This window comes from Plutella xylostella, chromosome 17 (genome assembly GCF_932276165.1).
Source record: "Plutella xylostella chromosome 17, ilPluXylo3.1, whole genome shotgun sequence".
Classification (NCBI taxonomy): domain Eukaryota; kingdom Metazoa; phylum Arthropoda; class Insecta; order Lepidoptera; family Plutellidae; genus Plutella; species Plutella xylostella.
Window position 1 is genome coordinate 9,406,295 of NC_063997.1, and position 27,733 is coordinate 9,434,027.

General features: G+C 40.4%; 1 protein-coding gene across 6 annotated transcripts in view; it reads right to left on the reverse strand.

Moving 5' to 3' along the window:
- The window catches only part of LOC105395138 (lethal(2) giant larvae protein), a 45,230-nt gene that overhangs the window by 1,687 nt on the left and 15,810 nt on the right, over positions 1–27,733 (reverse strand). For 3 of the 6 annotated variants that reach the window (XM_048627021.1, XM_048627020.1, XM_048627024.1), the window contains exons 3-25: positions 23,312–23,489; positions 22,443–22,689; positions 21,803–21,990; positions 21,061–21,237; positions 20,660–20,748; positions 20,123–20,242; positions 19,326–19,488; positions 17,691–17,892; positions 17,365–17,400; positions 8,453–8,567; positions 8,026–8,127; positions 7,661–7,765; positions 7,123–7,279; positions 6,559–6,698; positions 5,627–5,768; positions 4,995–5,182; positions 4,443–4,583; positions 3,780–3,940; positions 3,258–3,351; positions 2,813–2,908; positions 2,208–2,327; positions 1,023–1,140; positions 378–421 (exon numbers count right to left, since the gene is read on the reverse strand). In XM_048627021.1, coding sequence (XP_048482978.1) covers positions 378–421; positions 1,023–1,140; positions 2,208–2,327; positions 2,813–2,908; positions 3,258–3,351; positions 3,780–3,940; positions 4,443–4,583; positions 4,995–5,182; positions 5,627–5,768; positions 6,559–6,698; positions 7,123–7,279; positions 7,661–7,765; positions 8,026–8,127; positions 8,453–8,567; positions 17,365–17,400; positions 17,691–17,892; positions 19,326–19,488; positions 20,123–20,242; positions 20,660–20,748; positions 21,061–21,237; positions 21,803–21,990; positions 22,443–22,689; positions 23,312–23,489 — 3,123 coding nt within the window. The remainder of the gene's footprint in view (positions 1–377; positions 422–1,022; positions 1,141–2,207; positions 2,328–2,812; positions 2,909–3,257; positions 3,352–3,779; positions 3,941–4,442; positions 4,584–4,994; positions 5,183–5,626; positions 5,769–6,558; positions 6,699–7,122; positions 7,280–7,660; positions 7,766–8,025; positions 8,128–8,452; positions 8,568–17,364; positions 17,401–17,690; positions 17,893–19,325; positions 19,489–20,122; positions 20,243–20,659; positions 20,749–21,060; positions 21,238–21,802; positions 21,991–22,442; positions 22,690–23,311; positions 23,490–27,733) is intronic. The other 3 variants (XM_048627023.1, XM_048627025.1, XM_048627022.1) reach the window with 2 other exon arrangements.

Sequence of the window (27,733 nt, forward strand, 5' to 3'; positions counted from 1 at the left end):
TTGTCTATGGTTGTCGCGGTTTATGGTTATGGAGGTTAGACCCGGTGAGTGATACATTGAACATTTGGACACGAGCGGACGCCACAACATTGCGCAAGAGTAACATTATATAATAAACAGTTTGTTAGTAAAAAATAATTTTAGGATTGGCTGACTATCCAAGAGACTTGTTATATTTCCATCTATCTAGGACTCGTTTTCAGAGAAACCATTAAGAGGGAAATAAAATATTCTTGAGTGCAAAAATAAGCTTATGGCATTGAATACTTTTGGGATACTTTCAGATACTATAATGACTTCAAAAAGGGGCCATGCAATTTGTTTCGTAAAATATAAGTAAAGTTGAATTATAAAGGCTATAAGCAAACGGTGGGTACCTCGATACGCGTGATGACTCCCTCCTCGCGACTGTGTTCTAGGACTACGAACAAAAACATTAAGCAATCGTCAAACAAACATATACAAATACATGTACATATAAACATATAGGACTCATGTGGCGTGTGATAATTGTAGACTATTGTAAACAATCATGGCAGTGTAATTATAAAATGTAATAGAAATAACTTTTCACATTATGTAGTAATAGCGCTTATGCGCAAATTTCTCGCTGGGCAAAGATCTGCTTTATAGCGCTATTAAGCATGTAAATAGGATAACGAAATAATAAAAATTATTGCAGTGAAATATTTTTCTGGGTCTGCAGCAAGTGCCATGCAATTCCCTCAAACTCAGTATCAAAGACAGGTCTTGAACTCAATAGTAAAAGTCTCGCGTCATAAGCGACATCGATAATTTTATTTTTAAATGGTCTCAGTCCTATACCTGAAACCAGAAGGGCTAGCATGGGGTGCAATTAAGACGTGTCAAAAGTTATACGTCGCGCTCGCTCTTGAATCTGCGTGATGCAAAACTTTTGTCACATCTTTAATGCGCCTGCGTGCTAGCCCTCGAGGTGTATGACTCGTAGGAACAAGGGTAAATGTTACGGGTGGGTATTCTCCAAGCGTGTCGTGACTTACTGTTCTCAGTGGCGGAAGTGGTGGTGGTGGTGGTGGTGTTTGTTTCGGCGCCGTTCTCGTTGAGCTGCGTCCGCGTCGTGGTCTTCACCACCATGGAGCTCGTGTTCACTTGAGAGTTCTGTTCATAGTCGGTACTTAGAATTAGTTTGGCACGCGCGGTTTTGAGTAAATGAGGCAAGCGTTTGAGTTGTAGTGCAACCTATCCTAGCTCAGACCTAGGTGGTAAAGGAGATTTATTAGTCTTTGTTGAATAAATTGTGTGATAGAGTTCATGGGAAAGTACGATAACAACCATGATAGATTAATAAACACAACGACGAAAAGCGACGTGTCTCGTTCCGTTCTATTTCATTCATCATCATCACGACCCATTACGTCCCCACTGCTGGGGCACGGGTCTCCTTCCAATGAAGGAAGGATTTAGGCCTAGTCCACCACGCTGGCCAAGTGCGGGTTGGTGGACCCCAACACAAGCAAGCTTGTGCTGAGAGAGTTGTCGGGTAAGTGGGCAACCCGACTGTCAGATGTTTTCAAGCCGCCCGAAGGCCTCTGACTAGGCTTAACGACTGCTGCCGAAGCAGCAACCGGGACCCACGGCTTAACGTGCCGTCCGAAGCACGGAAGCGTCCAGAAAAGCACCACTTGAAATTGGTCACCCATCCAATGGCTGACCGTGTCAGTTGTTGCTTAACCTCAGCGATCAGTTACAATCACTGAGGCCCGCTCGACTACGGACGCTTCTTCTATTTCATTACGGTGCATTATTTATCACCCCCACAACAGAACCAAGTATGCTACTTCAATAATTCTGTGAAGGCTTGGCTGATCTTAACATGGGGGCGTGGCTTATTATTGCATGTGCGTTCTATAAGATTATTAGCTGTCATATTTTGCAACGCGCTAAATAATCCATGTATAGTCCGCGCTGTCCGCGACACCACTGAAGTCCGATAGCCGTTACTGTTTTTCAACATAGTAATATTTACTCTTTGGCTGCACTCATAGATCTAAATGTCAGATATGATAGACTAGGTTAGTTCCCGATTTTGCCGTAACACTTCAGTCGGGGCGCGCACTCAATCACTATTTTTAACACCCTTCTTTTAAACTCAAATTCGTTCCCTATTTCCCCAAATTTATTTTCGCCCTACAGCGTACCCCACCCCGTGACCAGCCCGCACTGACCTGCAAGTTGATGTTGAGCTCGCCCTGGTCTTGTGGCGCGGCGGTGTGGTCGCGCACCGAGTCCACCGTGATGTCCGCCGACGCCGCCGTCACGTCGTGCACTGTTTCCGACGTCTCCTCCTGGGGATAGATAGATGTAGTAAAAGGAAGAGAGAAAACATCATCTGCTCTCGACTGCGCTTGGGCAAAGAGAGAGTTAAGCCTTAGGTTCCATTCGACTGCTCTGCACCAGGAACCTCTAGAACTCTAGAGATACATAGAATAGAATACAAGGGGAACCGGAGAATGGGGCAGATGTTCATTGTTTATTTAGCTTTGCAGCGAACTTTAAGGCTGACGGTGCCTTAACGCTGGTAAACCGTTACGTACGTAAAATATGTTAATAATGTTTTACCTAAAGGTGGAAACTTGTTAGACCTAAGTTATCTTTAGTTTATTTTTAGATTATTATATTTACTTAGTTAAGTTTTCCAAAAAAAAAATAAAAAAAAATAAGTAACTATTATAAAGCTTAACATCATAGGATACTTTTATCAAAGACTTCCCTCGGGAATAACGATGTATAGCTCGCACCATTAAGCTAATAAATAAAGCACTAAGCTCACCTTAGCGTCTCCGTTAGTGAGTGGTGCTTCTTCGGTGGGTCCTCGCAGCGCCGCGGCCCACGGCGGCAGCGGCACGTGGCAGCGAGCCACTGTCACCTGGAAATTATATTAAGTATTTACTTTAAGGGCATGTGCAAATGCAAACATAGCACGGACTTTGCGATCAGTTTGACCCTTGCTGTGGATTGTTCAGGACGTAAACAATGTTGTTAAAATATCATAATAATTACCCTAAACAAATACCTGAAGTGTAAGCTCTGATAATTTAAGAATTGTCAGCCAACTTCTGTTAGTACTTTCATCATAATTATCAGCAATGTCATTAAAAAAAATACTTAAGATAGCGTAGGTAAAAAGTACGCAAACTTTTTCGTTTGTAAAATATTCAAACTAACAGATAAAGACTGACCCAATTTACAATAAGTAGTTTAGTTCAGTTGTTTACCTTGGTGGCGGAGAGCGTGATCCGCTGCAGCTCGGACGAGGAGTGCAGGTACAGCGCCTCGCCGCGCTTCGAGAAGCACAGGCTTGAAATGCCGCTGCGGACAAATGGATACATGTTAGCATTATTACACAAAATTAAGTTTTCTTGGATGTGAAGTAAGATTTAGACTTCTCGTAGTTACAGTTTGGATAGATTCAGAATGAAGGAAATCGGCCGATTTAACTCTATATTCTACTTATATTTGAAACTCTCGATACTCTTTCACCTAACAACTAATGGACGAAATTTCACGAAATTTGGTAGGAATGCCGGCAGCTGATTCCCTGTAATAGCTCATAAGCAACTTTTAATCCCGATTTTGAACGGCCGCAATTTTATAGCGTAGCATATAAGCTAATTTTTATCCCGGAAATCCCACGGGAAACTAGCTAATATGCAGCAACGTCCATTCTGTATATAAAACCAGTCACTATAAGCTACTCTCCGTTCGAAAAATGTCTTTTTGTCAGTAAATATCCTCACTTGATGTCCTCCTTGCGCACGGCGGCGGCGTTGAGCTGGCGGCGCAGGTCGGGGCTCAGCACCAGGCAGTCGCCGAGGTTGGTGAGGCACAGCACGCACCACTCGCGGTGGCGCGATGAGGCGGGGCCGCACGAGAACCACGAGTAGGAGGTGCGCCGGACCTGCGGGGGGGAGGGGGGTGAGTATTGATGAAACAGATAGAAACCTGATGGTTATAAAAGATAAAGATATTTTATTTGCTAGAATATTATGTTAAATAATACTCATACATTTTATAATGTCCAAAACACTCTTCCGTTTCAAATTATATGATGCATGCTAATGTTTCGCCAGACACCAGTATATTGACCTGACGGATATACCCTCCGGATCATTTAAAAAACTTGGAAAGAACATTGTTATCAAAGGGGTATATTGCTAATTGAATTCGTTCAACTGATTAGCTCCCTCGCTACCGCCAAGCGCCAAAACTAGTCTCTGAATGAAATAAGCAACTATCCCGCTGTGCTTTTCATTATGAATAATGTTTAATGTTGTCGAAATACGTTGGCCTAGCGTTGTTTTCCATATATTTCTCAGGAGTCATGACACAAATGAAATACAAAACCGCATCGCAATGTGGACTCGCTCTTATGTAATAAATAAATAAAAGTTGTCACCAACCCTGGCGCCCTCATGGGCGGTGAGCTTGTACTTGTTGTGCGGCTTGAGCGAGGGCAGCGTGAAGATCTTGAACTGCTCCTCCGAGGTGATGAGCACGCGCGGCGCGCCTGCCTCCGGCAGCGGCGCCGTGCCGCGCTCCATCTGACGGGGGAAATGTGCAACTTTAAGTTACCTATTTGTGGTAAAGTTTTAGAGACTGTTTGTCTTCAGAAAAATCCTGCTTTTCAGGAAGATTATCGTCGAGTCGGGACAGCGTCGAATGGCGATCTAAACCGCACGAACAACGATAATCGGTATTAACAAGAAAACCAACTTTTCATGAAAAAATTGTTACCAATTACTGTCCACTTATAAAACGTTTTAGGTTCTCTTGGAGACGCCATTACAAATTATTCTTCTGTCGCGCTTCAACCGCTGTCTTATAATGCGGTTTAGTGAGTACATTACAAGATAAAGCCTATTGAGTAATATCCTCATTTTTTTAATTTAATTAATTCTAAAATCTTGTTCTGTTAAATTAATAAATAAAGCAGTATTAAATTCTATTCTCACGTCGCTAGGGTCGGGGTCCAGCACGGTGATGCCTATGACCGGGGCTCGGTGCTTCAGCTGGATCTCCTTGGCGAGCTGGCAGGTCGGCGACTCGTCTTTCCGCTTGTTGGTGTTGGGCACGGCGATCGTGAACGCGTACACGCCGCCGTTGTTCGTGCCCGCCCAGAGGGTTGGGGTCGCTGTTTGCGCTGCGGGTAGAATAGAATATTAATTTATTGAACACCCCATAAATCAGACATACAAAAACATACTTATAGACTAGAATCAATGAAAAATAGGCGGCCTTATCGCTGAGAGCGATCTCTTACAGGCTGTTTGCGCTGGGGGTACGGAAAGATAATAAACGTAAAAAAAAAGTATTAAGTCTGGGGCAAAGAAAGCGCGTGGTGATACGGAAAGATAAAAACCGTAAGAAAAAATCGTAGAACATTTTTGGGTAAAGAACTCTATAGTAAAAAGTCACGTGACCACTGACCAAGAAAGTTTCAATAGAAAATGTATTTTTTTTCGCCAATTTCGAAATTCAGATTTCATGTTCGGGCTTAGATATAGCATGCCGCACATGCAGGTTTCGGCTTGCTATTTTTGCAACAAACTGTATACCTAACTACAGCTGTCTCTGTCACACTTACAGTTGACGAGGAACGTGCGAGCGAAGTAGAGACAGCGCACCATGGAGCCGAACGCGTCGTCGGTGGACCTCGCCTCTATAGCGCGCTCCACGGGCTTCACGTCCGCGTCTTCCAGGGGCTTGTCCAGCGGCTTCTTCGGGGGCTGGAAGGAAATAATAATGTTTATACTTGTGGACTTTAGGCATAAGTATGTACCTATAGCGGCGTTTTGTTAAAGTCGAATGTTATTGAAGTGTTATGTCAACCGAATAAAACAAAAAGTTATTGTATCGAAGATTGTCTTTCCGACTGACATGGTGACATGCTTTTTCAGGTGGCTATATCCTCGATTATAACCACTTTAAATGTGGCAAGACCTGTATTTATTATTTATTTACAATAAACCCCTAGGTTTGCTGTTAGCGGTCTACTAAGGCATCACTAAAGGTTAGGTGTGCAGAATTCAAATCAGCACATATTACACTCATCTACACTGATCCTTGGCGGTGGTGGCGAGCCGCTTAGAGCGGTCTTGCGCAGGTGTCGGAGTCAAGCCCGCACATATTATACGGACTCAGCAGTCTCAGCACTGACTACCGTAGGTTTTCAAAATTCACACCGTCACATATTACACTCGTCTACACACGCAGGTTACTGCGTGGGCGAGGTGGGGCTGGCGGCGGTGGTGGCGCGGCCCTTGCGAAGGCGTCGGAATCATACCCGCACATATAACATATAACAGTGACTCAGCACTGACTACGGTAGGTTTTCAAAATCCACACCTGCACATATTACACTAACCTGCGTGGGCGAGGTGGGGCTGGCGGCGGTGGCGGCGCGGCGCTGCGAGCGGCCCTTGCGCAGGCGTCGGAGTCGAACCCGCACATATTACACTAACCCAGCACTGACTACGGTAGGTCTTCAAAATTCACATCTGCACACATTACACTAACCTGTGTGGGCGAGGTGGGGCTGGCGGCGGTGGTGGCGCGGCGCTGCGAGCGGCCCTTGCGCAGGCGCCGGAACGACTCGCGTAAAGACTTCTTGAACGACTTGCGCCGCGAGATCGGCGTGTCGCCCGCGCCGCTGTGGTCTGTCGGGTAGGTAAATATTGTAGAAATAATTATTGGAGAAATTGATTACTAGTGGCGGGTACACAACAGTGAATAAGTCAGGGGAACCCGAACACAATAATTATCAGATTCTAATGCAAGACTGTACTAATGCATGAGTTGTACAGTGCAAATGTGCGAGGGCCGTGGCTCGAGTCGGGTCGGTAAGCGCCATGATACCGGTGCTTATCACAATTAAATGTAGCCCCTATCACCAGCATGCTGTAGATGCATGAAATCTCTCGCTATAGCCTCTCAGTCTCAGCACATATAAACGTAATGTAAAGGGATCGCCTATTTTTTTCTGTCAACCAGGCGTTCGTGAGCTTGCGTTCTTGGTTGCCTTTAATCTAAACTAATAGACATCGAGAAAATCCGTTGACAATACAATCTAAACCCACTCACCATGCTGCAGCGTACACAAGTGCGTCAACGCGGTAGCCCTCGTCGCATCAGTGAGCGCCAGGCCGTGCGCGGTGCCGGCGCACACGAGCCCCCACTCCCACGCCGCGGCTAGCGACGTGACGGCGGCCGGTGGGACGAGCTGGGTCACTGATGTTACCTGCGGGTGGATGGGACGGTTTAGAGGGATTTGTTACAACCGGATAGAAAAGCTAACTTTACAAAAGAACAAGTGCCAAAACCAGGACAAGTTTGTTAGGTTAACAATTATTCGGTTTTTCATTTAGTTACGGAATATTATAATCTTCCACCTTTTACCCGTTGCAAAGTCGGACACTATCTATCTATCTAAGCTGTAATGGGCTTGTTTCTTCAGCCAACAGCACAACAACATGAATAAATTACAACGGAAACATCCACTGTATTCGTCTCACGAGCGGCTAATGACGATATTGGTCAAGCTACGTGAATCGGATTGTACAAGGCAATATTATTATAGTGTTCCTCATTTCGGTCAAGCTACATGAACCGCAGTACTTACATGGTAGCCCTGCTGGAAGGAGTAGGGGCCGGGCCGCAGCGTCAGCTGGTCGTGCCCCTTCCACACGAACCCGTCGCGGTCCGACACGATGTTCACTGAGAGAGTCTGTAGATAACAAGATCAATTATAATATACTGTAGTTTAGATGCTCAGATTTATATGCTGTCGTAACATGGTCACGTTCATGACGTAAAATTTCATTCAAGTTTTTACGGGAAAAGTTAAAAATGGGTGCCATTGCTAATGCTAGAGCTGCCAAGAAGGCGGAAAGTTGCGACGAAATAGCATCACGGTTCGCGCAGCAGCGCACTGAAACTTCGTATATCGTCAAAAGCAGCCCTCGGTAGGCACTGCCAAGTACTGACCTTGACCTCAGCGGTGTTGGCGCTGGTCTTGAGGCTGGCCACGATGATCTGGCCGGCCGCGCCGCCGATCGTCAGCATGCCCGTCAGAGGACACAGGATCACCTAGAGTGGAGAGACGTTATGATGTTAGACCCAACCATACTCTTGGCAATGCAATTACTATACAGAATATTGCAAAAGTACTAAAATAAGCCGAAAGCTACTCAAAAGGGAGTGAATTTCAGCTAACTCTACCGCTTTTACTAATACTTTTTCAACTATAAGAACTAATACTTTCGGTGAATAATGTCATGGAAGGTAAAAGGTAATCCATTAATTAGTTTCAGCTGCCTATTTTATTTACTTTTAAGTGATAAAATGTTTCCTACTTAGGCTACATTTCGTGACACGATAGCTGGACCACAAAAACTACATATAAAAATCTTACTCTCTTGACAGCGAGCCTGGGGTCGTCGCTGTAGGGGTCGAAGGTGCCGACTCGCTTGAACGGCGGCCATTCTTCCTCGTCGTTCTGCTCTGTGTTCTCCGCTATCTCTTCACCGCTGCAAAGACAAATTTTATTATTATTAGATAATTTATGATATATGTTTACATGTAAGCTGGTGAAGGCAAATCACGAATAGTCTTACAGTCCAATAGTTTGTGGATTAAACAGGATTTGCAGGAGTAGTGTGTATTTAAATATTATAGAGAAGGATTTTGGTTTTGTTACTTTTTGAAATTTGTTTATAAAAAAAACTATTTTCTATTGAAACAATATAAAGTACAGTTCCCCAAAATTGATACTGCACATAGAAATCTTCGTCATTGTTCGGCAACGTTCGTATTCCCGAGCGTTAGAAAACTATTATGTATTTAGAGTGGTTCAGTGCATTTTCTTCATTAAATTTTAGTAGAATTATGTAATTGGTGCTAAAAGAGATAATTGATTTATCAGTAACGAAATTTGATTCAATAATTCATAATATTCCATAATATTAAAATTTACTTCGAAAATGTTACAGTAGGTACCTACTTTTCAAGTGTCTTACTGAAGCTGATGTAAAGATGGATGAAAGAAGGTTTGAATAACACAAGGTTTATATTATAAGGAGAAATGGATTTCAAACACAGGTTTATATTAAAAAAATAAAATCTCAGTTCAAAAGTATTTACAGCGCTGATCATTCACAATAATATTACAATTACAAACTTGGTCTTTTGGGTGTGGCTTTATTGGCAAAGTGAAGTCTATCAATGTGACGTATATTTTATTCTTAAATGTGCCTCATAATATGGCATCGTCAAAAATAATTAAAGTTGAAATTAAATTCACATTTGAAAAAAATAACAAGAACGATGTGTAATTGCAGCTCTTTATAATTCCACAAAAGTAATATTGATCTTGACCTTGAGACCCTTGACTGATCGGTGACAGCCACCGACCGCCCAAATTGTTTTCGATTATGTGTCACATGATATTGACTACTATTTCTTTCGAACAAGGATCAAAATGCAAGTGCTCTTACGATTCAAAGATTCGGGTGTTTCCGGGAATACGACAGTTTGCGAAGATTTGCATGCGCATTATTAATATGGGAGAACTGTACCTGTAATTTTTTTATTAATATTATTTTTTAGACCTTAGCATAAAAAAATATAGCAATGAAACTTCTATAAGAAACTAAATAGCAAAGTGATAGATTATTAAATTATTATAGACTATGATAGCTACAGAATAAAAGTTAAAGACACTATTTCAAGAGGAAATAATAAATTATGTCTTTTAAATACTTATAATTATATTAAGGGTCTGCAATAGGGAATCGAGGGTTGGCATTGTCATAGAATTATGTAGTAAATGATGCTCTACAGCCTTGAAAAAAATCACACAGGTAGTTGAAGAGTCTAGCTAGGTGCTGAATCATTCGAATTTAAGTAAATGATTATGGATAACTGTAAATTAATTTCAGAATATCAAGAAAAACCAGTCAATCACACTCCCGTATTGTAACAACTGTGTCGTAATTATAAAGAATTTTCATATGATTTTTATCATATTATAAAGTTAAAGGCTTGGACTAGGCGCTAAATACCTTGTTTTTTAATAAACACACACTTATTTTGTGTAAATTAATCCCAAACTTGAGCAATTTTTTTCCCTCAAATCTTCATACAAATATCTATGGCGGCTTTCTGTGTTATAAAATCATAAACACAAGTGACGTTTGACTCAGTTGGCCGCTGGCCTCCAAAGAAGGGTCACGTCGGTTTAGGCAGCACTGACAGCTCGCGATCTTATCGTGTACAGATACAAAATCACTGCACATTGGTTGTCATTGCACTTTTTCAACTTTTATGACACCAACATAATTTGATTTGAAATTCTTCTTCTTCTTCTTCTGGTGCCGTCTCCTATCGAAGGTTGGCAATCATCCTGCTGATTTCCGTCTTGGAGGCCGCCGCACGGAACAATTCTCCTGTGCTCAGCTGGAACCACTGGCGTAGATTTTGCAGCCATGATGTCATTGGCCGCCCAGGCCTCCTCCTGCCTTGTATTTTCCCCTGTGTTATTACTTGGAGGAGTTCGTACTTGGGGTTTCGCATTATGTGGCCGAAGTATTCCAGCTTGCGTCTTTTTACGGTATTCAGTACCTCTGTGCCTTTTTTATTTAATCTTTGAAGGACTGTTACATTCCGAACCTTCTGGACCCACGATATTTTGAGCATTCTCCGGTAAACCCACATCTCAAACGCTTCAAGGCGCTTGGCCATTCTCTCGGTGAGTGTCCAGGCTTCAGCTCCATATAGAAGGACGGAGAATACGTAGCATTTTGCTATACGCGTGCGTAGATTGAGGTTCAGGTTACGGTCACAGAGGACTTTTTCCATTTTTCGGAAGGCGCTACGAGCTTGTTCGATTCGGCATTTAATTTCGAGACTGTGATCTCCTTTGTCGTTGACTATAACACCCAGGTATTTGTATCGGCTCACTCTTTCAAGGTCTGTACCTTCAATGTTAATGGAGGAGTTTGGCTGTGGTCCTCGGCTTACTACCATGCATTTGAAATTGAGGAAGCATAATTCTTCCAGTATATTCAATACATTAAATTAAATTAGATAGTGTGCAATATTCTCGTGATATTACAGTCTCGTAAAGGTCTGATGAGGAGCAGGAATATAGCGAATGGATCTAAGTGATGACAATAACTTCTTCTACCTCTACATGCCTTGACTTATTGTTTATAAATTTCAATGATAAGGACTGTTTCACCGATGTAAAAGAATTAGGGTTTTCAGATCATAAAGGAGTTATGTTTACGATGCCTATAGAGCAACCACGCATATCATACTTTTATGTAAATCGTCGAATTTTCTCTGAAAAAAATATAAATAAATTCAAAAACGAACTCTTAGCTATAAACTGGGAAGAAAAAATAAGACCTAATAATTCAGTAAATGAAAACTATAATTCATTCATTGAAACTCTACAGAAAATTCTTGATTTATGTATACCGCGAACACAGATAAAAATCTATACCAAATCAAAAAAAACCTACCTAACAAAAGGACTAAAGATATCTTGCAAGAATAAAAGATTACTAAAAATACTAGCCTCTCAAACGAAAAGTACCGTTTTACAGGAGCACTACAAAACCTATTCAAAAATACTTAAAAAAGTAGCAAAGAAATCGAAAAAACTATATAACATACGAAAATTTAATAAACAGGAAAATAAAACTCAAATCATGTGGCAAATAATAAAAAATACAACTAACAAGATGCCTTCTTCAATTAAAAACAATATTCAACTTAAAATAAATAATACTTTAGTGGAAAGCCCAAAAACAATTGCTAATACTTTTAATGATTTCTTTACATCGGTAGGAAATTCAAAACCGATCTCTCCACAAACTAAAAATAAAACTAAACCCGTAAATATAATAGAAAATACCTTTTTCCTTCATCCAGTTGATCCAAAAGAAGTCCATACAATTATAAAAAACCTCAAAAATAAAAGTAGCTCAGGTATAGATGAAATTCCACCGACATTAATAAAAAAATGCGCAGCTGAACTAACTATCCCATACACTTATCTAATAAACCAATCTTTTATCGAGGGTGTTTTTCCCGAAGCACTTAAAACAGCATTAGTTAAACCTATCTATAAAAAGGAAGCTAAAACAGACCCTAACAACTACCGCCCCATTGCCCAGCTAACTACATCATCAAAGATCTTTGAGACTGCGATGGTGGTACGACTCTACTCCTTCTATGAAAAATTCAATATATTTTGTAACCAACAGTACGGTTTTAGGAAAAACAGGTCAACAATATTAGCTGTTTATAAATATGTACAAATGATATTAGACTCAATAAATAACAAAAAATACGCAGTAGGACTCTTACTAGATATGAGCAAGGCATATGATAGAGTCAATCATGAAATTTTACTGAGCAAACTTAACGGGACCGGGATTCGCGGAGTGGCTTATAAATGGTTTGCGTCTTATCTTGAGCGAAGACACCAGTATGTCGAAGTTGAAGTTGCTGACTACAGGACGGGAAAAATAGAGCAAATTAGATCAGATCTTATCCCGGTCACTGGCTCTATCCCGCAAGGTAGCGTCCTCGGATGTATATTATTTATAATTTACATAAATGACCTGACAGCTGTATTAAATAAACAATGCATCTTATTTGCGGATGACATTTCCATTTTACTTACTTGCTCGGAAGTCGGAGAGCTAAAGATTAAACTAGATGAGACCCTAGATATGATAACGGAGTGGCTTGACGACCACAACCTTACACTTAATTTTTCCAAAACAAGTTTAATACAATTCGGCCCACACCAAAGAAAACCTTTAGAACTAAAGTATAAATATAAAAACGCGCATATCAAAACCGTTGAGACAGCTAAGCTATTAGGTATTGACCTAGATCAAAATTTAAACTGGAAAACACATATTGAAAACTTATCAAAAAAGTTATCGTCGTTTACCTATGCACTATTCCATTTAAAAAAAGTTACGAATTTCAAAGCAGCTCTCGCATCATATTACGCTTACGCTCACTCTAGACTTTCATATGGTATAATTTTATGGGGAAACTCTACAAATATAAAAGATGTATTCACACTACAAAAGAAATATATTAGAATCTTAGCTAATATAGACCAAATGGATTCTTGTAAGCCTTATTTTATAAAATATGGTATTCTTACGCTCACGTCAATCTATATACTAGAATCATGTAAATTTATTAAAAAACAATCAAACCTATACTCCCCAATCAAGTTATCTAGAAGAAATAACAGATACCAAAATAAACTAAAAACTACCTTCTCAAAATTAAAGATGTATACAACTGGGCCCCACTCTATGGCTATCAAGATTTATAATTCAATACCAAACGTAATTAAAAATTCAAAAACGTACGAAGTATTCATAAAGTCCTTAAAGCGATACCTAATTGAAAAGAGCTACTATACAATAACAGAATTTTTTGATGATAATGGTGAATCATAAGTAGTCGTAATTTATTAAATAGTCTCTTCTTAATTTAATGTTAATTTGATTAATAGATGATATTTTTAATTTTTATTTTTTAACTATAATAATTCAATGTATATTTATATCATTATTTAGTAGTGCTTATCAATATTATTTAAGATTTTAATAATTTATTATGATATTATAATTTTTTGATGACTATTGTTAATTTGTATAGCTATTTATAAAAATTGTTATTACCTTATTCAAAATATAATGCATGTTATGAGATAAGTAGGTACTTAAGTAATTTTAAGCCCCTCTGGTTGCTGCGCCCTTACAGGGTGTCACATTTGTAACTAATGAACTCATTACCACCTAATTCCACAATGTGACTTGCAATAAATGAATTTGAATTTGAATTTGAATACGCACGAACATTAGGTTAGGGATCAAAAATACAGTCTCTTGGTGCTGGTTGAGGTATGGTCTCGTGAGGATCTGATGAGGGCAGTAACACGGTGGTGGCTCAATTTTATTTCAAAGATGTTAATAGCTAAAAGCATCGAGTTTGGGCTATTAAGTATGTTTTTCAGAGAGAGAGAAAGAGATTTTGTTTTTCCTCTGGATGTGTTAGGTTTACTGGGTTTACTTAGTTCATTCTGTTAATGGCATCAAGTTGTTATGTGTTCATAAGTAATAATTATTTATTAACAAAATGCTGTTGATTCTCCACGAAAATGTAAAAATAAAAATAAATTCGTAACGTAAAATTGTCAATGACGGAATTTCTTCTATAGACAGTAGCCACAAAAAAAACAAACGATAGATGGCGTGATTTGAAGATAAAGATACATTTTTTCGACACATAGACATCAACAACAAAAAAATACAGATTTAAAGAAAAGAAACACATACTTATACAAAACAACAAAGAAAAAAAAAGGATACACATCAAAATAACTGGAAAAAATATAAGCCCCAATTTACTTGTGTGGGACAGGGAGTACCATAATATTTTTTTTGGGGTACTCCCCATCTATGCGAAATATAAGCTTGATATCTTTACCCGTTTCTGAGAAAAAGGGCGGTGACTGACAGTCAGTCAGACAGACGGACAACAAAGAGATCCTATAACGGTTGCTTTTTTTCTTTTCGCGTTCGAAACCCTAAAATTAAGTAAAAATATTATGCTGCCAAAAAATGTACTTACAGGTATTGAAAAAGCGGTATATAAACAAATTATACCAGCAGAGGGTTCACCATTTAGCTGAATGTTACTTAGAAAACGGCCTTGAGTGGCGGTCAAGTTGGTCCCCGCCTGCGATACTTTCCATTAACATTGGGACCAGTGGCGGCTGGTGCCTCAGATACCCGGTGGTGCACTTTATGGGTTTAGTATTTTTTTGGAGAGAAATTGATTAACTATTACAATTAGAAGTAAAAAAATTATAAGTATATTTTACCTTATTTATTGACGCGAAATAGCTTCTCCGCCGAAACGAAAACAACACACGGAAAGCAAAATAAAGCATTTAGTCTCTCACATCCACATAACCATTTCTTTTTATTGAACATTTCACTTTTGAAAATTCAGGTAGGTACTTATAAGTTTCATTTTTTGTTTTGCACTAAAGGCCGAGGCGGCCCAGCAGATTATGTCCAGTCTATTTTGCAATGCCCTATTGCTTTTTATGAAGTCAATATTGTATTTTGCACTCATTTTCACTCACACACACACACACTCACGAAATCTTTACTACTTTCTTAGTTATTAATTACGTATGATCGCGCGCGAAAGGTGAAACTGACAATGACAAGTGCATCGTCGTCACGCCACCGGTCAAGGCCACCGCCCGCGCCTCCCGACTCCCGAGTCCTGTGGCGTCATTCGTATTATTTCGGCAATTTCCGGTCGCGTGCGGCGCACGAATTTATCCTAGAACTGCATACAGTTTGTACTGAGCATCTTCCGTCTCACGCGCTGGGCGATTTCCATCCTGTTTCATACTACATGTAGGAGCTCGCTCCGTGCGACAATCCGAGCGCACGAGGCCGTTTTTGTTCAAGCAAAAATAGGATCTAATTCTAACGCAGTAGAAATCAAAATAGGCCAGCTCGATTTAATTTAACTCGTAACGATAATCAGATTTATGTAATTTCTGTTTAGGGTAGGTATTACGGTTGTTATATTGGTATTTTTTGTGTTTTTTTTTTACACGTACCTAGTATGGTATAGGAAGAAGGAAGGTACATATTTAGAAGGTTTTTAAATGGTAGTGCGTTGCACGGCCGCACTTGAGGTGCAGCCGCCACTGATTGGGACTTGTTTTCATGTTTTTAGCGTACAGTCGGGTTTTTCGTTTGTTTATAATTGTATTTTTTTATTTGTAACTTTTTAGTTGTTTTTATTTTATGAAATTTTACGTCAGTAGTTCATGATCATTTATAATTTCAATAATTTTGGTGTTGTTATTTAAATACCTTCAATATGCATATTTTTGTAATGTGAAAATCAAGCCCTTTCATTTGATACCTTACACGACAAAGTTGAATTATTATTTTTTCGATCATCACGTTATGTCCTCTAGAGGGCGCTATGTACATTTTAATGGAACGTCACATAGCCTATAACCATCGCGCCATCAATACGCTTCTAACAATACCTCATACATCAAAATCTATCAAGCCGTTTAGGCTACAGGAGGGAACAAAGAAACAGACAAACATACATATATACATACATACAATCAAAAAACATTACCCTCCTCCTTCGGCAGTCGGGTAAAAAGGAGTAAGACAGGGGGTCATTCTGAACTTTTGCTCTACGAGTTTTGGAAATTAACAAAAAAAAACCTTTTTCATAGAAACTTTGTTGGACATGTGACTTTTTACCATGGAAAACGAATATTTTTTTTCGCGAATTTGCAAATCTCGTAGAACAAAAGTTGTTCAGAATGACCCCTTGAGTCATCCCCTTTTGGCTTAGTATAGCCCTTTTGCGACACTATGTATTTACTTTGCTTTGTCGTCGGGGTTCAGTTGGCTGGAGGATGTCCGAAACTTATTATCTACACTTTAATACTTTTAGTTACCTTTCTACAAGTAAATACCACATTTGTTTGAGAAAGCTAATCGGGTTCCGAGTATAGAGTAAAGTGGCACCCCTATTAATTTCTACTCTTTCCTGGTGCCTACCAGTGTAAGTAAGAATTATACTTACTTACCCTAAAATCACCCAAAATGTACTTGAACATAATTGTCAATAAAGTTGGCGAGTAAAAGTTTATCGACCCACTGTGCAAACTTACATGTGTGCGTGTCACTGCGTGTGCTGTGTGAAGAGCATTGAAAACCCAAAATTGGCGCGGCACGTCACCCTGTACGGGCCCTTAATTTAGTGCACTCATTTTATGTTTTTAGTTTACCTCGGAGTAGTTCTTTTCAGGCCACTTCGCATGTAGGAAGCGAAAAGCAAAAAGGATTATTAATTATATTAGCTTGGTTTATTCATTTGATATTTATAAATTAACACACATAGCACAGATATTTTTTTTTACAATGATTAGGCCATTCAAATAAAATTATAACAATAATAAATAGTTCTGGCAATAGTACAAGTATATAAACAATACATAATACAACTTAGTTTTCGAAGCATTTTAGTGAAATTATAGATAAGCTTTATTTACATTATTGTTATATATGCTCAGTTATTTTGGCTGTGGTGTAAATAAATAAGTACATACATCATTATGACTTAGCATTTGGTGCTGATAGAATACTCGGTTAGTTTTTAGAAGTTCGATATATTTCGTAAAGACAAGACACATTAGCAAGATCTAGCTCAACACAATTCAGTTACCGTTTTGATGCTGCGTAGGTCTTAAAATCGTCGAAACTGCAAACATTATACATGTTCATATTTTGTATTTGGATAAAGGTATAATGTACTGGGATACTTTTGAATTAGCAACTCTTTCATTTAGGAACTGTGGGATATAAACGTAAATAGAGCCTGGGTATTAAAAACATGATACCACGAAATCATTGAAGACATCGTAATACATAAGCCAAAGAATATTGCATAAACCACAAACCACCATAAAAACCTAACCAACCAAACATACTTTCTACTTTGCCACCTCAACCTCTTATAACCCAACCAAATTCAAAAGTCAAAAGACGTACCTGAAAAGCTGAGCGGTGGTGTACTTGTAGAGTGGCGTCATAGCCACGCCGGTGACGTCCCAGAACCTCACAGACCCGTCCTCGTGCCCCGTCAGCAACAACTGGCGGCCTCCTTCCTCCTCTGTGGAGGTTTCTTCGTCCACTGTGCCGCCGGATATGGGCCAGGCCGCGTCGGAGTAAAGGTTTGCTGTTTGTTGGTCGCCTGTTGAGAGAGTTTATGATTTATAGCAATGCGGTGACGCATAAAGTAGAGTTGCCCCGACAATTAGTTACCCTGTAATAACTCATAATAAGGCTGTTAAACGAGTAAAGGTTGGCGCATTCATCGCATGCCGGTGTCCAATCATACCGCTAAAATACTTACACTCAACTTACAATAAATACAAATTTCCAACGCTAACCGTTGGGCAGCAGTTGGAGGATCCCCTTAATTCTCCATACTGACCAACATTATGTTTTTTAATTATTCTTAATGTTCTTTTGTTTGCATAGAACAACGCGGACTCGGGTGTACCCTCGGGAAGCGCCATAGCGATCTTTCTTGATACAAAAAAGTGTGCCAATTTTTGCAGGGGAAATTTTACCGTTTACCATGATTATGTCCCATTCGACATGTCATTATGAGTTTTAATTCCCAGCAATAAGGGTTACCTGAAGTGACATTTAATAATGAACAGAGTGTCTTCAGCTTTCTTGCCAATGGATGTAACATTTATCGATAAGTGTTATCGATGAATTTGAGAACATGGGTTGGATATACTAATTTAAATTAGTTAAATTATGAATGATTTTTAAACGAAGCCTTTATTTAAATAACCAACTTATCCTAAAACGAATACCTAAGTAACAAATAAATGACGCACATATATTAAGTCGTTTTTTGGTACTACATTTGTACTCACGTGATAGGTCGCGAGCCGTATCGCTGTTTTTGATGAGTACAATGACTGAAGTTGCCGGGTAAGTGTAATGTATGACTGTCAAATGTTTCCAAGTTGCCCGATTGACTAGGCTTAACGACTGCTGTCGAAGCAGCAACCGGGACCGTCCGAAGCACGGAAGCGTCCAGAAAAAAAACCATTTGAAATCGGTCACCTATCCAATAGCTGACCGTGCCATGTGCTGCTTAACTTCAGCTACTACTACGGAACTTTCCAACTATGACCTTTTATGTCGATAAATACATATTTAAATACATACCATCACTATTGCATTTTTTTGACATTGTTTGCTAGGCAACGGCTAATAACAATAAACCACGACCGAAGGCGATCAAATCTATGAACAAATCCGGAAATCCGAATATTGTATGAAATTAAGCTGTCATTTTAGTATTTTTCAATGAAACGAACGCTTTGCTAACTAGATTGAGTCTAGTGAAAATTGAGACTGCAACTAGTTTTTATGAATCGGTGGGCCTTTCTGGCCCACTACACCGGCAGAGGGGAACGTCTGCCTATTTCGTCTCCAGACCATTCATACTCAATGTTTGTTTGTTTCACTTTTAATTTCATTTTTTATTTTATTTTTTTGTGTACTTATGTCATTACTATTTTTGGTGTGTGGTGCTAGACACCGAATAAAGAGCTTTTATCTTTATCTTTACTGGTGACCCCGAAGTGATTGAGTACGAACCTGCAGCAATAATATTGTCAGTGAGGTGCGGGGCGACATTGTCGACTAGCTGCGCGGTGGTGACGGCGGACGCGTGTATGGACACCAGATAGGGAAGTTTCACGGGACGCCAGGCGGAGTCGCGCAGGTCGATCACTACTAACTCTTCTTCTGCTAGCACCACCTGGGGACGAGAAAATCCATGAAAATGTTGTGTTTTTTGGAGACAGGGAATAAGATCGGGGACCTCCGTCGTGATGTTAGGCACAAAGTCGGGTTTTCATGATACTAGTATGCTTGGTGCGACTGTGCTCGTATACAAAATAGGACACATGGTGAAAACACGACAGAGTTAAATTGACGACCGTCTTTGAATCACTCTATCCACAGCGTTCTTATCCATCCTACTAATATTACCAATGCGAAAGTTTTTTAGTTGATCAATCCATCTTTGTTACCCTTTTCACACAAAAACTACTTAACAGATTTTTATTGATTCTGGTATGTAAGTAGATGACACCCTGGACATATAGGTTAGTTTTTATCCCGAAATTTCCACAGCTAAACTTTTTAAGGCTCAGCGTAGCCCGCTGGCTCTTGTCTCTGTTCTTACAGCTAGCTATTATATCAAGTTCACACACGCACTGCCTCACCCCGCTCGCGGTATGCGGATTTTAACATATGTAGTAAATTTCCGCGCGGTGAGGCGGCGGCAGCGTATGCGGGTAACCGTTTTTTATATATAAACTGTCATTTTTGCATACACTGATAAGCCGCCCTTTGCGGCGGTGCGCGGTCAAGTGTGTGAATTTCCTTACCAGGTAAGCGGCGGTCTGGTTGACGGTGCTGGCGAGCACGGCGGCGGGCGAGTCGGGGCGCTGCTCGGGGGCGGGCGCGCCGTCAGGGGGCACCGGCGTCGTCGTGAAGAAGTCTATCACCTGGGGAACACAATCACTTTGTAGTACAGTGGGAGATAGTTGAGTTGATAGTTGATAAAGGTGGCTGTCAGCGCCTGTGCAGACGGGAATGAATGATAGGCAGTCGCAGTGCGTCAATACGGTAATCGATCGTCAGAGCGGCTTAAAACAGCCCGTAAACAGTCCATTGTGGGATATGGACCTCCTCCAAGTCTGGAGGGTTATTGCCAGGCCGGATGGATATATCACACAACAGACATTTAACATCCAATATCCGAGAATAACCGTACAGTCTTGACTCATTCCGCCCGCGTTTCACTTGGCATCTCAAAGAGGATAGTGTGTCTAGTCAACGTAAATTGAATAATTGCATTGATTTGTACAGATCTCATGTTGGCTTGCCCTGAAAGGAAGAAGTCAACCAGTACGCATACTCACTCGACTGGTGAAGTCGAAGGCGACGTGCTTGTCCCCCTGCTGCACGGTCACCGTGTACTTGTCAGAGTACGACGCGCGTGGCATGCCACCTGAAATGGAACAGTATTTCATATTAATACACACGTTACACTAGATCGAATGATAAGGGAGTCGGGGCCCGCCTTTGCTGCAGATGAATAGCACACGTTTTGACACATTTCAACCGCTCCTCCCAAAGGAACCAAGAAGTATAAGGATCTGTACTTAGATCGTGATTAGTCGGACTAAGAGCTACTATACCTACTGCCCGTATGTACACAAGATTGCGAATCTGCGCGATTCAAGCTCGCTACACGTATGACGTCACGCTCTATCGAACACCTGGAAGTGGAAGACGTTTCTGCTATTTCAGGCACACTTACCGGCATAAATAGTGATCTGATCCCCGTCAACGCTAGTCCTGTTGAGCAGCTTGCTGATGGCCTTGCACGGGTAAGGCCCGTACGGCGTGACTGGCTCCTTGAGGGCCCGCTCGCCCGCGCCGCCCGCCTCCCATGTCACGTAGGAACCGTCGTTGTGGGATGATGTGAAGTGGTCGCCTGGAATGTGGAGGGGGTTTGGTTAGGACAGTGAGAAGGGTAACATATACAGAGTTTTTAAAAAGAGTATAGTAAGCCAAAGGGTTGGACTCAGGGGGGTCATGTAGAATTAATTTTTATTTTACGATTTATTAAATAAATACTTTGAACTAATGTAAGCCCTTTTAGGGCAGGCAGAGTTGCATTGCGGCACTAACTCTTCGGGCACATCCATCGGTAGGACAAATATTGGCCACGAAATTCAAAGCCCGATCAAAAGTACCTTAGATAGACAGTTATAATTTCGCCTGTAAAAGTTAAAATAAAACGTCAGAACAACGCAATACCTCTATTAAAGAAGTCTACAGGATGTTTCAAAAAAGGTATACTAAGCCGAAACCAGCATGTGCAGCATGTTATATCTAAGCCCGAAACTGAAATCTGAATTTCAAAATTCGTGAAAAAAAAATTTTTTTCCATAGAAACTTAGTTGGTTACGTGACATTTTACTATCGAGAATGAATTTTTTTTTCGCGAATTTTGAAATTCCCTTTTTGCAACACCCTGTATATCCAAAAACACCAACCATCATCATTCCAGCACAAGCTCTCGAGCTGCTGATTGGACACGAAGGTGTGAGTGGGCGCGGCCGCCGTCCTATCCCAGAGCACCACGAGCCCGCGGTTGTAGCCAATCAGCAAGCGGGATGGGACCTTGGGGTGTTCGCAGAGGCTCTCCACCGCGCCAGGGTTCACCTTGAAGTCTTCTGGGCAGCTGGAAATGAGATATAGAGGTGTAAAAAGGGTCCGTTTTTTAGCTTTCATTTTTGTTAGTTTCAAATATAACGTTAGTTACTATCGTTTTTTATTTATTACTATCTTAGAATTCTGATGTAGAAGAGGGGCTTTTGTCATTTTATTGCCGCTGTAATTAAATGCAGCCATAAAGGAATGCTAATCATTTATTGACCATACTGAACACATAAAAATAACATGATTATTACCCTAAACAAAAATGAAGTTATGAACCAGTTGCGTGGTCATTAATCAAATGTAAACGTGTAACATCTGATCACCTTTAAATGAGAACAAAAGAGCCCAAACCATTAAAAAAACTGTTCCGAGCCTGTATATAAAGAATGCCGCCGTGCAACGGGTTCGGATAAAGATAAGTCGGTAATTACAACAACCAAATATATTTCTAAAAACAAAAGAAACCCGACTCACTTCTGCATAACAACATCCTGGTAAATAACATCCTCCGAGATGCTAAACGTGTTGAGGTCCAGCGCGTATATGTTCCCTCCCTCTGTACCCAGCAGTAGATGCTCTCCAGAACATTCGATGCAGACGGCGCTGATCTTCTTGTTCTTGCCCTCGAAGGTGAGGGTCTTGAGCTCCACGAGGGACTTCTCGTTGATCTCCCACAGATGCAGGCTGTTGTCATCGCAGAGGGACACTAGGCGGCCCGTGCCTGCAACGAACGAAGAATAAGTACTGTGAGAAATAGTGAATGAATGAATGAAGGAAAAAATTATGCTTCGAAACAGCAGCAGCATACCTACACTGCTAGATATAGACTCTGTCTCTCCCATTTCAGGGATACGTGTCTGATATCGTCGGTCCAGTAGTCAACAGGGAGTCCCATTGAAAATTATGGCTATACGAAATTACCAAACAATAGAATTTGACGTCCAATTAATAGATTTTTTAAGGCTTATTACATAGTTATAGATTAATCTAGAGATTCCCAGATCACTGCTGTGTCACCTAATTGTATTGGTTCACGTAGCAAGTCAAGCACGATCTTTTGGACAATAAAAAACACAGCCTTCCACCGTTGGTCATCGATTTTATGCTTTGGAAAGGATTCGACACGTTGGACAGTTGGACACGTTGAATAAGAATCCATAAGAAAAGGTGGCACTGTTTCGACAGACTACCTAAACCGTCGGCCAACCGATCCATACACTTTATTGTATTTCCTCTTATGGAACAGCTGAACAACTGGTTCCATGCTGGTTCCTAAAGACGGCCGGATATAATATACGATGGTGCCCGTAAGTTCAGACTACACAAACCGTCGACAAACTCACCAGAGACAAATTTAATCTGTGTGACAGCAGAGTCGGGGTTGGTGTGTTGTCCGTACAGCTCGACCCCGGGCCGGCCGTACACCTTGAGCGCGCCGGTGGCCGTGCCGATGGCGGCGATCCGCAGCAGGGGGTCCCACGCCAGCGCCGACGCGCGGTTCGGGAACCCGTGCTGGACTGTCTGTGGAGGAAGGGATCGTCATTAGAATGCACGTTGATGAAGTGGCAATTAGTACAGCTATAACCTAACAATTTAATTTCTTCCTATCGTGTCGGTGACAATAGCTAAGCCAGGGTCTGTCACCTAGGTAAAATTGACCAGTCAGAGTCGTTGTCAGAAGCTGCTCAGGGTGCGCCGGACGTATATTTAGAAGGTACAGTTAATACATAACTCGGAAAGGTTCCTTACATGCAATTTTTAAATAACTTCAACTAAATGAGCCGTGACCTTTCTGATATTGTACACCTTATGTTTGTTTACAGTAATACCTAATGGGTGGAGCCTGTAGAGCGTAAACATAATCAATACTGCTTTCCATTATAAAGAGGTAATTAGTCAACTCAGCTATCAATAGCAGTAAATATTGATGATTCATTGATTGTGTAATAGTATTTTTTGCTATTTGATTTGACACCTGACTACATTATTAAATTAGTCTCGATACGGCATGGCATGAAGAAGAATGACTCAGAATCATAGAATTTCGTTGTATTTTTGAAGTCCACCATACGAAAAAGGTGTTATAGACGTTAAACAATATAGCTTATCCGCCTAAAAGTTGATAGGATTTAAATTTCTTTTTCATATGATCATACATACAAAAATTTTGTTCACATGTATCAAAGTTATATGGAGTACATAACAATGCGGCTGAATATATGGTTTATTAATATATACTATAAATATATGTATACTTGTATAGTCTACTCTTCGAACAGTTGGTGTTTAGGTAACAAAAGCGTTCTTACACATCCTTATCGCAAAATAGAATGCAGTGAATCAGCTTATGCAAATACCTCGGAGAAACCAGACTTGTTATAGGCATATGGGAATCGTGCTACTTAATTTAATAAATTTTTCATCGGGGAATTCTTTATTCAACAGCTTACAAAAAACAAAAAGGTTTACGCACCGAAAATAAAAAATTTGCGTGTAATAAACTGTTATTACCCCACCCACGTTCAGTGATTTGGCATTTTCTCAATTAATATTTTCTCAGAACATATTCGCAAATTCAGACATATTATATTAATCTGTTCGCCGACCTTACAAGTGCAATGGCACTAATGAAATCTGAGTAAATAAATAAACTGAATGAAATTTGTACACTGGTATGTATATGTATGTCAATGGCAAGGTCGGCTGAAGGAATATTAAACGTAATAATATCCATAAAACTAAGTCCTTTTGGTTCATGTTTCGCAGTAAATACCTCGGTGGGCTAGCACGTCAAGCGGCAATAACCCCGCGGCGGCATCTAAGAGACAAAAGGTCGTAACTCCTCATTTATTGTAAGGAAGATGGATCGTTTTATTACTGTACTGGAAGGTGGAAAAAACACCGCTTCTCAACATTAAGTCTAGACTACTTTGAGCTGGGGTCGTGACATGATAAACATTTTTATAGAGTTTGTTAGTTAATGATCTGCCTCGCGCTCTGATTGGACAACTCGTTAAGATCTCAATGTTAGTATTTAGTAGCGTAAAAAAGGATTGGATTAACGGTATTGAGCAGCAGTAGCCACGTCTTCGTTGATGTTTATTGCATCTTTACTTGAAATAAGAATAAAGTATTCAATTTAGTATTCAGCTTACACAACCTGATCCCCAGAAACAGTTTTCATGTGCTGGAATCTGAGCGTACGCATCGGTACGTACAATCTCAAACTTGAGTTCAGTATCCTTTTATGCGTTCTGAGAAAATATGAGCCGCACAACAAACGTTGCATTGCATTCCTCGGTAGCACGGCGGAGACAGCCACCGTGACCGACGACCTCATTCCAGAAGCACAGACACAATGTCTGAGCCTCCTTGGACAGATGTCTTGTCTTAGATGTACTTGTCTGTGGTACCTGGGAACTGCGACCGCGTATAATAAAGGCGTTTATAAGGTATTTGTATAATAAAGATTTTGTCATCAGCCTACGTCCTTCAGCCTGCATACTGGTAACTTATCTAAAATTGTCGGTCCAGTGGTAGCAGGTCAAATGGCTTCTAACTATAGTGTACATTATGTCCTTGCTTCAAAATATTCTTTAGATGGTCCTAAATAGATTTTTGGAAAGTTAGTGAAGATACTTAAAGTAGGTAACGAGAGCAGAGGCAATTGTTTGGAAAGTGCTTTACAAAGCCCTTTCTATGAGCCTTTCAATGGAAGCCTTCTATTTGGATAATTAGAGGGCAGAGCCGACCGAGCCGCAACTAAGTACGCTTTTCGAGTCGTTTACATAGCAAGATGGAGAGTTGACCGTTTTGTGAACGAAAACTTTTTGAAGACACCTTTTTTGGCATTACAAATGATACTGGCCACTTATGTTTTTTTTTATTTAGTTCAGAAAGAGTGGCAGTGCCGCATTTCTTTAGGCCTATATACACACCATATCTCCAGCCCGCGTTCCATGCGTGGATATTATGGCAATAAGCCTCTAGTCTTGGAGAATGCTCATGTCCTGCAGTGGATAATTGCGTATCTGTGCCTTTAAAATTGCAAATGTCATTACGGCAAAACATTTATTTACATATCTGCCGAAGAACCGATAACCGTTGGGGTAGACGGAGGTGGGACGCCTTCCTGCCCGCTGGACCGACGACCTTAGGCGGGTAGCCGGTAGTGGCTGGATGAGAAAGACCGAGGATCGAGTGTGGTGGCGCTCCTTGAGAGAGGCCTATGTCGATCAGTGGATCATTATTGGCTGATGATGATGATTGATTTGCAAACAAAACAACACAGATTTGCCAGAAACAGCAACATATAGTCTTTAAAAATCTTCTTTCATCTTTAAATATAGCGACAGATTTGAATACAACAGCAGACGTCCGAGGAAGTACTAGTGGGACCGGTCCGCACCGTTATGGAAACTGGCCGCGTCACGATCTCACTCATAGCTACACGGATTAATATAGTATTATACTTACTGCACTTGAGGTTGAGGCTGTTTAACTTTTGTCATTTGTTTCGGCTTTTGTTTTTTACTGTTATCTTAAGAAATGTGAAGTATTGTACAAGTTCTTGTTTCTAATCTTGCCTTTTTCGGTTTCATTGTCACATCCTTGTATATATATAGGTCCTTGCCCAGTAGGTATAGCTTTTATAGTGATAGTTTAGTAAAAGATTGTGCAGTCACGCAAAAGTCAGCTACTATGTGAAAGGTAAGTGTACTGTGCGAGTAAAGGTGAGTACAAAATTTGAAATAGCTACAATATTCTTCATAATTGGCCTATCCGCCAAAAACCTTGTTACAGCTGTTGTATATTTATTGGTCCGCAATTAATTTAAATCGGTGTACGAGTAGAAGATCGTTAATTGACATTGTGGTTTGACTAGATTTTTAGTGCGACGTCGACCGAGTCTTGTACTAATGAACCTAAGAAGAGTCAGTACCTACACAAGATGGCACTGATGATTTAATACGGCAATGAGGAAGGCATAGTAAGAAGTATTCTGGTTCTGTACTGTTCTGTACTCGTTAGGCAATAAACGTGGGATTGCTGATGGTCGCTTTGATATTCATACAAATGAACAGATTTTCGAAAAAGAAGGCTTCTAAGAAATCTAAATGATGACTCTAGCTTTACAAAAAACCGAATGAATGAGAGTTGTAATGCGATCAGTACGTTTATTGTAATAGAACAGGATAGAGTCTGGGTTTGAATTCGAAACATCCCCCAACTGTCTACTATACAACCGTGTGTTAGATCCGACACACTTGACCAATTAGGCATGTTTTATTACAGAAGAAACCAGCTATTAAACACCAAGCAAATAGTACCCTCTTAATGAGAAATTGATTGCTAATCAACATACCAATTAAGTCATATACAAGGTATGTATCGTATGCAAGAGCCAGTGATGATTTGATGTAAATTCGCTTGTAGCGGAATCTAATTAATGCCATGTAGTCTGTCTGGGTTGATTAATACATTCCGATGCGTATTACATCATAACTTATCGTGTTCAGAGAAAAAATACATTCAACCATAGTACAGTACAACGAAAAGACTGCGATCACAAACGTGTAATGATAAACCGATTGTATAAAAATTGTCTTTGATTTATCAGTCTTGCTGCCGCAGGATCGAAGGCCTTACAAAGGTAGTGGGGTGGAAAGTAGTGTTTGGACGAAGTTTGGAAAAGGTTTTTTTTGACTGTCCTTGGGATCGGTTGAGGGTTTCCCATTGATGTTATAACTCTATCAACATTATTG